Source organism: Squalius cephalus (genome assembly GCF_949319135.1).
Source record: "Squalius cephalus genome assembly, chromosome: 13".
Classification (NCBI taxonomy): Eukaryota; Metazoa; Chordata; class Actinopteri; order Cypriniformes; family Leuciscidae; genus Squalius; species Squalius cephalus.
The window spans coordinates 35,883,556-35,894,874 of NC_137134.1; the positions used below are offsets into that span (position 1 = coordinate 35,883,556).

At 41.3% G+C, this 11,319-nt stretch overlaps 1 protein-coding gene across 1 annotated transcript in view; it reads left to right on the plus strand.

The window, feature by feature from the left end:
* Positions 1-393: 393 nt before the first annotated feature.
* LOC307169653 (uncharacterized protein) overlaps positions 394-11,319 on the plus strand; it is a 30,394-nt gene continuing 19,468 nt past the window's right edge. The window contains exons 1-7 of the mRNA XM_079890384.1: positions 394-667; positions 759-1,037; positions 1,449-1,733; positions 2,997-3,007; positions 4,911-5,108; positions 5,323-5,611; positions 6,047-6,109. Coding sequence (XP_079746510.1) covers positions 409-667; positions 759-1,037; positions 1,449-1,733; positions 2,997-3,007; positions 4,911-5,108; positions 5,323-5,611; positions 6,047-6,109 — 1,384 coding nt within the window. The 5' untranslated portion in view covers positions 394-408. The remainder of the gene's footprint in view (positions 668-758; positions 1,038-1,448; positions 1,734-2,996; positions 3,008-4,910; positions 5,109-5,322; positions 5,612-6,046; positions 6,110-11,319) is intronic.

An 11,319-nucleotide genomic window follows, 5' to 3' on the forward strand; every position in this document is an offset into this window, starting at 1 on the left:
GATTGCAGAAGAATAGGAAGATAGGGCCCCCTTTCTTATTTGAGTGTTTTTCTAATGATACCTAAAACAGTGGTTCTCAACTCCAGTCCTCAGGACCCACTGCTCTGCACATTTTGGATGTCTCTCTTATCTGACACACTCAGTTCAGTTCATGGAGTCTTTCCTAACGAGCTGATGATCTGAATCAGGTGTGTTAAATAAGGGAGACATACACAATATGCAGAGCAGTGGGTCCCGAGGACTGGAGTTGAGAACCACTGACCTAAAATACAAAAATATCTGTGCAAAACTATTGATTTGAAATTAAAAGAAAAAAAGTGAATGACTCAAACAGTAATTAGATTTATGACACTGTATGTTGCATTGAGAGATTCATGTCTTTGTGTTGTTTGTTTGTCAGAGTATCACATGTTCATCACCAAATACAGTGAATTAAATGGAAAGACGATTGCAGGAATCCCAGAGTTTTTTGCTGTAACGACACTGGATGGACAACAGATCGATTATTATGACAGTAACATAAAGAAGCTGATTCCCAAAAAGGACTGGATGAAGGAGTTTGCATCTACAGAACTGTGGAAGAAATACATTGAGATCAGAGAAGGTGTGCAGCAGATCTACAAAATCAACATTCATGATATAATGAAGACATTCAATCAGTCACAGGGTGAGAGAAAAAACTTTATACTACATTTTTAAATGTGAAAGATTATCTTGTACATTAAAAAGAGCAGATCTTATGGGATCCCCTTCTTCAGGTGTTCATACGTATCAGAGGATGTATGGCTGTGAATGGGATGATCAGACTGGAGACTCACAAGGGTTTGATCAGCACGCTTATGATGGAGAGGACTTCATCTCACTGGACCTGAAGAACCTCAGATACATGACACCTGTACAACAGGGAATACCCACAATGCATAAGTGGAATAATGACAGAGAACAGCTTACATTTCTGAAACAATACTATGATCATGAGTGTGTTGACTGGCTGAAAGAGTTCTTGAAGTTAAGGAAAGAGGCTGACAGGATAACAGGTACCTTATTGTTTAGAAATTTACTTTGTTCTCCAAGTAGATAATTTATATATTTATATATTGAGAGAGAGATATAGGAGTAGGGATGCACTGATAGGATTTATCTGCATCATCAAATCATTTTTATTGAACATGGATTGAATCCATTTTTTTGAAGAAACATGAGATGGAAAGAGAGAAATATGTCAATGCTCTTGCGCGCTCTTACAAATCTTTTGCATCTTTTTATATCGGCCTTTTTCATGCTATAGCCGATTAGCCAATATTCTGATAGTTTTATATCTCTCAGTATCAGCGGCTGATACATCTCTAATAATGAGCCATTGTTTGTCTCTTTGTTTTAATGAATATTTAACTGATATGATCTGAAGTATTAAACTTTTTTCTCACATTTTTCTCAATCTTTTTCAGCTCCTGAAGTGTCTCTGTTACAGAAGTATCCCTCTTCTCCAGTAGTGTGTCATGCCACAGGTTTCTACCCATCAGGAGTGACTATTAACTGGTTCAGAAATGGACAGGAGCACCATGAGGATGTGGATCTTGGAGAGCTTCTGCCAAATGAGGACGAGACCTTCCAGAAGACATCTACCCTTCGTGTGACTCCAGACGAATGGAAGAACAACCAGTTCAAATGTGAGGTGAAGCACCAGGGAAAAACCATCCAGAAGACTGATGATGAGATCAAGAATAAGTACAGTAAGTTTTTAATAATGCTGCATAGTATTTTTATGGTTATGCCTCTTTAATTCATAGTTCCCTTTTGATACTCTACTCGTACTGCGTCGCTAGACACTGTTATGGGGAAAACTCCTTTCTGAAGCAATAGTATGTAAAACTAGGAATTCTAATGTAGATTGTAAGCATGCAAACAATTACTGTGCACATGTGAGTAGTTTCTCGAGGGCATGAAAAAGTTTCTTGTCTGCATGCAAGAGTTTGTATATATACACTACTGTGCAAAAGTCTTTTTGCAGTATTTTAGTATTTTCACCCCCCAAAAAATAGTTTTAAGCCAGTTATTTATATATTTTGCTGTAGTGTGTCAGCTTACATTTCCAAACATTCATTTTGCCATTAATTGTAATAATCCAGTGAGATTTTTGCATGCACAAGGAGTGGCAAGAGCCGGTATGATCTGATCTCATCATCATTGATTCTGTCTGTGATTACATGAAGAAACAGAAAAAAAATTGAGACAGACTAAATCCAGAAGAACTGCAGCAACGTCTCCAATATGCTTAAAGAAACCTTCCTGCAAAGCTACAGTACTGTGAGACGTTTTAGGCACTTGTGTTAAAATGCTGCAAATTGAGGATGCATTCCAAAATAATGACATAAATAGATTTTATTTATCAAGTAGCTTCTATTAAAGGAGAACTCCGGTCAATTTGAACATTGAGCTCATTTTTGTGTAAATTTGGAGTGCTGTCAATACAGAGAACAACGACAAAAATCGGTGTTGCCTACACCGTGTTATCCTCTTTTTAAAATGTACACCCTGTTGACTTGAATGGGGCAAGTTTTAAACCGGTTTAGTTACCTATGATGAACTCGACATTCAATTACTGTGGACTTCGACCGAAAACATGATGTAAGTACAAGTATGAGCGCTGGCTGAATTAACATCACTTTTATTAATATCTTTCACATCTACTGCAGTCAGATTCACCGTGTTCACTCTAAAGGAATCACTCACATGACCTGTGCACTTGTAATGACACATCAAGGAAGTTAAGAGGGTAAAAGCAGGTTTAAAACTTGCCCCATTGAAGTCAACAGGGTACAAATTTTAAAAAGAGATTAACACGGTGTAGGCAACACCGATTTTTGTCATTGTTCTCTGTATTGACAGCACTCCAAATTTACAAAAAAATGAGCTCAATGTTAAAATTGACCGGAGTTCTCCTTTAACTGAATCAAATCAATATTTGGTGTGACCACCCTTTGCGTTTCAAACAGCTGTTGTTCAGGTACACTTGCAGATAGCTTTTCAGGTAGCTTTGCAGGAAGGTTTCTTCAAGCGTCTTGGAGACGTTGCCACAGTTCTTCTGGATTTAGTAGTTTTTTTCTGTTTCTTCATGTAATCCCAGATGGATTCGATGATGGTGAGATCAGATCTCCGTGTGGAGCACCGGCTGTTGTCAGACTCCTTATTATATTCATATTCATATTATATTCATATTAAAATCTCACTGGATTATTACAATGGCAAAATAAAAGTTTGGAAGTGTAAACTGATATTTCCTACTGACACTACAGCAAAGGATATAAATAACTGCCTTAAAACCATTTTTTGGGGGTGAAAATACAAATTTTGCTTTGGAGGTCTCCAACAACAAACGCTTTCATTTTCTCATAATATACATTGTACATCACCATATGGTGCCGTGATAAGGCGTTTTTCAATGATTCTCAAACAAATCGTCCGATGAATTCAGTTTCTTTAAATCCCTCCTTTCCGCTGCCTGCTCTGCTCTGATTGGCCAGACGGCCCAGTCTGTTGTGATTGGTTGACCGCTTACAGCGCCTGTCAGAAGCTAAACACCCATTACCATAACTGAACTTCAGCTCCGGAGGCTTCCTCAGTCCTCAGCGATTACACACTGTAAAGAAGTGTAAACCTCATTTAGACCTCATGGAGATTTTAGAAGCATTCGTCTAAAGGTTATACTACTGTTGTATCGCTGTGGTAATTTTAACCAGACTCTTCACATCCTCATCCTTTGAAAGGGTTTACAAAGAGAATTTGCTTTTGCAGAGCAGAAAACAGCATCTTCTCGACATGCACAACACAAACCTGCTACAGTGTTTGAGGGCAGGTCAAGTTGTTTGCGGGCGGACAACATAAAACATATGGGCAGGTGGGCATTAGGTAGATGTGTTACCCAGTGACGTAGCCGTCACGGAAGAGAGATTCAAATTCCTGACGACTCGTTTAGGCAGTTCAGAGTCCATTCTTTCTTTTGAGAACCAACAACTTTATTTATTGCGTGCTCTTTTGTCTTCAGAACTTGGCAGAAAGCTGCATTACGCATTGCATGAAAGGGAATATTCGAAAAATCAAAATAGGGGCACTTTAAATATGATCTGAAAATCTACAGAGAGGTTTAGAAATTTGAGTCTGAAAAAGTATGGAATTTTGAAATGGACAATGTGTAGGAACCCTGTCTAATGGCGCTTTTCCATTACCAGTACCAGCTCAACTCGACTCGGCTCGCTTTTCGCTCCGTTTTCCATTGCATATAGTACCTCCACAATAGTACCTGGTCGTCATAGCGACGCCGCAGGAAACTGCCGTGACTATGCGAGACGTGCGAGACACACCCACTACCCACACACACAGGACAATGGAGGAAATCGAGTGTTTGCTGTTTTTGGATGTTTTTGTTTTTGCTGTTTTTTTTTTATTCAGGATACTCCGTCTGGCGCGTTCAATGATGACACAGTGAATAGTGATGATTCTCTCTGACCAATCAGCAGTCTGCCGTGTTTTCACGTCACATTTTAGTATTGCCTCAGCTCGCTTAGAACCTTCCCGGAGGTGGTACGAAAAAAAGTACCTGGAAGCAGGTACAGGTACAACTTTTACACAGTGGAAAACCAAACCGAGCCGAGTCGAGCCGAGGCGAGCTGGTACTGTGTAGTGGAAAAGCGCCATAAGTGAGCTCACGTCAGTCTATATCCCGCATGTCTCACTTTTTTTGCAGCAGAGGGAAATCCCCAGAGCTGCACATTCTGCGAGAGTGAGCTCTACGCTCTATGACTTAGGTGAGACTCATGGAGTATATTCCTTCTGAAAGAGCATTTTTTCACCAGTGTTTGCTGTAAAATGCCGAACATCTGAATGTCACTTGCCGGCTCCGGCCCCACAAGCTGCGTTCATCAAACAATGGAATCGCAATGCTGATTGAATGGGACCTCTTCCACTTAAACACGAGCCCCAGGCCCCTGCGCAGCGGCCTGTCGCTCGACCTGATAGAACCCCTTGCCACACAGGTCAAGGCCTGGGAGGCCATCCCCGGAGTGTCAGAATGGGTTTTAGGGATAATCCATCGAGGACAGTCCATCGAGGTGATGAATTTACTGACGAAAGGAGCCGTAGAAAAGGTCCCGCCAGCACAGAGCCAGTCAGGCTTTACAGCCGTTACTTCCTTGTCCCCAAGAAAGATGGTGGTCTCAAACCCATCTTTGACCTCATATGCCTGAATCGCGCCTTCATGAAATCCTCACACTTTCACGAAGTGCATGGATATTTCCTGGGGAGCCCCTCTCCCCTCTGTGACAGATGGGAATCCACATTCTGAACTATCTCGACGACTGGTTTGTTTTGGCCCAGTCGGAGGCGGAGCTAAACTCTCACAGATCCGTGCTCCTCAGCCACTTGAAGTGCCTGGGACTCAGAGCTCACTGTCCCCCAGCCAACAGATTTCTTCGACTCAACCCACATGTGGGCCGCAGTCATGTTAGAGCGTGCTCTGACCAATCAGCAGCCCGCGGCCTCCTTCAAAATTGGAGCCTGTCCCACCGTCAGGTCTTTCCAGAGGATGCTGGGCCTCATGGCCTCTACATCTCCAGTACTTCAGCTAGGCCCGCTGCACATGCGGCCCCTACAGTAATGGTTGAAACCTTGAGTACCAGCCTATGCCTGGCATCACGGACGCCTATATATCAAGGTGAACCAGGCCTGTGTCTCAGCCCTGGCCCCTTGGAGGAATCTTCATTAGCTCCACTCTGGCGTGGCGCTGGGAGCGGTCACCAGAAGGAAGGTGGTCTCGACAGATGCTTCCAACACAGGTTGGAGCCTTTGGCACCTGGTCAAATGAGGAAAGTCGGCTACACATCAACTGCCTGGAAAAGCTAGCAGTCTGTCAAGCCTTTCAGACTTTCCTACCAGACCTGAAGGGACACCACGTCTTGGTCCGATCGGACAGCATGACAGTGGTGTCACATAAATCGCCAGGGCAGGCTCACCTCGAAACTTCTGTTCAAATTGGTGAAACAACTCCTAGTATGGGCACACCACAACCTGCGCTCTCTGAGAGCAGCGCACATGCCAGGCAAGCTGAACCAAGGTACAGACATGCTATCTCAAAGCAACGTCCCCTCTTCGCCTCAGAAGACAACTCTCACTGCCAAACTTATTTTTCATAGAGCAGGGATGCGCTGGCCCACGACTGGCCCAGGCTTCTCCTATACGCTTTTCCCCCGACCGCTCTGATCCCCCAGATCAGAATTTTTTCTGAGACTGTAACTCTAACTGTAAATTTGTTTATGTACATTTCTGAAATGCATAACTGATAACATCACTCTGAATTGTAAAGTAGATGCATGCATGTTCGTTAAAGCTGCTTTGAAACGATATGTAATGTGAAAAGCGCTATACAAATAATAAATAAATAAATCGGGTCGGGTATTTTTTGTTGGTTTCAGCTTGTTACCTCTTGGGGGGTCCGGGGGCATGCCCCCCCCGGAAGAAAATTTTGCACATTTTAAAGATAAATTCATTAATCTGGTGCACTTTGAGTCTCCCGAATCTGCTGTTAAAAATAAATAATCCACCCGCCAACCTCCCGAACCTATATGATATTCTCTGCTTTAGATATCTGCATCTGATCATCACATTTCAATTATTCAAATTCTCAGGGTTAAGCATGATAATATGATCAAATATCACACTGAAGTAGGCTGATTTAAAAATAATATTTATTTAAAATAAAAGTTCTTCAGAATCTGATAAGACTGTTTTCCAACAGTGATGTAATGAAACATTGACATTTAATTTTGATCAGAATATTTTTTTTTAGCTTTATAAAGGGCATTTCTTTCCCTAATTTTTACTCTCTATACTCTTTCCCTACTCTCAGGGAACTGAGGTTACGTTAGTAACTGAGTAGGCTACATTATTTCTTATTTTATTTTTTTGATATTGAAAATTGTTTTAATCAGGGGTCCGGTTGGGCAAGTAGAATTCTCTTTCACTTGTCCTTTAAAAAAACACACACACGTCACGTGTCCCGGACACCAGCGTTATGGCACCATATTGGATTCTTATTTCTGTGCCCCTGAGTATGATCAGAGAATGTCTATGATTTAGGGCCCTTTCACACCTACCTTGTTTGGTCCGGACTTTCGGACTTTTCAGTTTGGTCCGAATCAAAATTACAGGTGTGAAACCTCCCCCGGACCACGGTCCGGACCAAACAGACGAAATTTGGTCCGACGAAAAGAGGTGGTCTCGGTCCGGATCAAACTGTTCAAAGGTTTGGTTCGTTTCTAGTGTGAAAGCATTTTCTGTATGGTTCGGACTTTCGGACTATTTACAGGAAGTCCCGGTGGTTCCCGCATGGCCTAAACAACTGAAGAAGAATATTTATGTGCAGATCTGTCAGTCCTGCCCACAGCGTTTCTTCCAGCTGATGCGCGCGCGCGCGCACACACACAAACACACATTTGTCCAGCGTCCTGTCGGCGATCGCACAACGAGGACGTTCATTTGGCGAACTTGAACTAGCCTCGAGTATAGTTGGTGCTGCAGGGAGTAATGCCATAATAATAACAGTATAGTGGCAACGATATGCGTCTGTTCATTCATTCTTGTCAAAGTTTCCTGCCGAATGGCTATGCCACTGCTTCGGAGGCCGCACCAAGGGGCATCCGGTCATGAAGCAGAGGATATCTATATGGATAGTGGATGGATAGCATTCATATGCCTTTTAATTTGGACGCATCACCTCTGCATTTGCCTGTGCCCATTTTGGTGTTGTCTTCACATGTAGACTGTCATTTTCCTCACAGAATTGTTTAAATTGAGCAGACATGAACTGAGGGCCACAGTCTGATCTGATGGTAAAGGTCAGACCGTGACGACTGAAAACTTTTGATATTAAAGTTTATTGACTGATCTGATCTCAGTTTGATGTTTTTATTCCTCAGACTCTGTCCACTGGCGTGGTCCTACTGAAGCTCTGATCCGATTCGTCCTCTCTGCTCTGGTGGGCGTGGCTATTGTCATTCTTGTGGTTTATGAGATCAGATCCAGAAGAGCTGAAAAAAGATCAAGCACATATTCACACATCAGGTACATGATTGATTTAATTTCTCACAAACCGATTTTTCAAATATATTTGTGAGTTTTAATAATTTATGCCTTTATATGTTTATCTTTTTCAGAAAGTATTGAAATCTAAAGCAGAACACTGAACTTCAAGTGTGTTCTTGTTCTTCTAGTGTTTGTTTGAGCTTGTGCTCTCTCTTTCAATGTCAGATTTTTTTAAAATTCCAATTTGAAAGGCTTTTTTTGTTTATATTTCTCTACAAGACACAGATCAATTAACCACTACTGCTGTATATTTGCTCTGTGTTTGCTTGCCTTTAGCAATAAAGCTTTCTCACTCTAAGGTTCAAGAGTCTCTTCATGTTTTCTTACATTTATTATGTGAAGCGCCCCCTGGAGGAATAGTAATTTTATGTAAGCAATTAGTGTGCTGTAATGTGAATAAGTCCCTCACAAATGAAAGGTGTGGTTAGACACGACTATAGCCTTTGACTATATTCACCATACATCACGCCTCAAGTACCTTATTGCTTTTATAAAACGGTTACCAGAAAACGGCAGTAAACGGCCTCATCTGATGGAGCTCAAATGAAAACATCAAGACTACAGTAAGTATAATTTTTTTTGAGTTTTCATTTGATCCAATAGCGTTTCCATGACTTTCCAAAAGGGGAAATATAGCGAGATTGATTACAGCAGTCAGAAGAGAGAAAGATTCAAATAAACCGTCTGTAACAAGTTAGCTCAAAGAGGAAATATTAATAATAACTCATAATTATCAATTATGATTAATTATTAATATTTGGGTCAGTTAAAGGTGCCCTAGAATGTGAAATTGAATTTGTCTTAGCATAGTTAAATAACAAGAGACTTAAATAATACACCACACCACTTGATGCATTTGCTATCACCTTATATATTGTGGTGAATATTCAGACATCATCTTTTTTAATGTGTCTGTTGGTTGTCACTAATATTGTGGTATGTTTAATAATACATAACAATTACACTCACCTAAAGGATTATTAGGAACACCTGTTCAATTTCTCATTAATGAAATTATCTAATCAACCAATCACATGGCAGTTACTTCAATGCATTTAGGGGTGTGGTCCTGGTCAAGACAATCTCCTGAACTCCAAACTGAATGTCAGAATGGGAAAGAAAGGTGATTTAAGCAATTTTGAGCATGGCATGGTTGTTGGTGCCAGACGGGCCGGTGTGAGTATTTCACAATCTGCTCAGTTACTGGGATTTTCACGCACAACCATTTCTAGGGTTTACAAAGAATGGTGTGAAAAGGGAAAAACATCCAGTATGCGGCAGTCCTGTGGGCGAAAATGCCTTGTTGATGCTAGAGGTCAGAGGAGAATGGGCCGACTGATTCAAGCTGATAGAAGAGCAACTTTGACTGAAATAACCACTTGTTACAACAGAGGTATGCAGCAAAGCATTTGTGAAGCCACAACACGCACAACATTGAGGCGGATGGGCTACAACAGCAGAAGACCCCACCGGGTACCACTCATCTCCACTACAAATAGGAAAAAGAGGCTACAATTTGCACGAGCTCACCAAAATTGGACAGTTGAAGACTGGAAAAATGTTGCCTGGTCTGATGAGTCTCGATTTCTGTTGAGACATTCAGATGGTAGAGTCAGAATTTGGCGTAAACAGAATGAGAACATGGATCCATCATGCCTTGTTACCACTGTGCAGGCTGGTGGTGGTGGTGTAATGGTGTGGGGGATGTTTTCTTGGCACACTTTAGGCCCCTTAGTGCCAATTGGGCATCATTTAAATGCCACGGCCTACCTGAGCATTGTTTCTGACCATGTCCATCCCTTTATGACCACCATGTACCCATCCTCTGATGGCTACTTCCAGCAGGATAATGCACCATGTCACAAAGCTCGAATAATTTCAAATTGGTTTCTTGAACATGACAATGGGTTCACTGTACTAAAATGGCCCCCACAGTCACCAGATCTCAACCCAATAGAGCATCTTTGGGATGTGGTGGAACAGGAGCTTCGTGCCCTGGATGTGCATCCCACAAATCTCCATCAACTGCAAGATGCTATCCTATCAATATGGGCCAACATTTCTAAAGAATGCTTTCAGCACCTTGTTGATTCAATGCCACGTAGAATTAAGGCAGTTCTGAAGGCGAAAGGGCAAAAGGGGAATACAAACACAGTATTAGTATGGTGTTCCTAATAATCCTTTAGGTGAGTGTATATATATTAGGGCTGGGAATCGATTAAAAAAAATTAACTAATTAATTGCACAATTTCTGTAATTAATTGCAATTAATTGCGTTTCCCCCAAAGCTTGTAATCATCAATATTTAAAGGAATAGTTCACTTTAAAATGAAAATTCTGTCATCATATACTCACCCTCATGTTGTTTCAAACCTGTATGAATTTCTTTCTTCTGCTGAACACAAAGGAAGATATTTAGAAGAATGTCAGTAACCAGACAGTTTCTGGGTCCCATTGTCTTCCATAGTATATATTTATCCTACTATGGAAGACAATGGGACCCAGAAACTGTCTGGTTACTGACATTCTTCTAAATATCTTCCTTTCTGTTCAGCAGAAGAAAGAAATTCATACAGGTTTGAAACAACATGAGGGTGAGTATATGATGACAGAATTTTCATTTTAAAGTGAACTATTAATTTTAACTTAGAATCACCTAATTAAACAACACAGGAAAAAAGGGGAACAGAAAATAGCCCTATATTATAATATTAAACATCAATATATCAATATATTATTCTTTTTCAATAATCAATCAACATAATCAATTTAACAGATTATTATTATTTTTATTTATTTTTTTAACTAATTATCAAAATAAAATATAGTCCTACAAAGCTATTATTACCAGAGCATGTGATCAGAGCAGGTAATTTTACCATTGTTGCCCAGCATGGCTATACCAGCTCAGCAAACAGAAGTCTACTGAGAAATTTCACGTTATTTGAGTGGACTTTACTTTTCCAGTGCTCGGTACATGATTGAAGCGTTTGGGCCGTTAACGACAGAGCTGCCGACACACACACACGGAACGGAGAGCGTGCCGCTGGGCCGTTAACGACAGAGCGCACCGACACACACACACGGAACACAGAGCGCGGCGCACACACGGAGCGGAAAAGACCCGCTCATGAAAGCTGCGCGAGAATGAAACGTCACCGAACACGGAGAGGCGGGACGGCC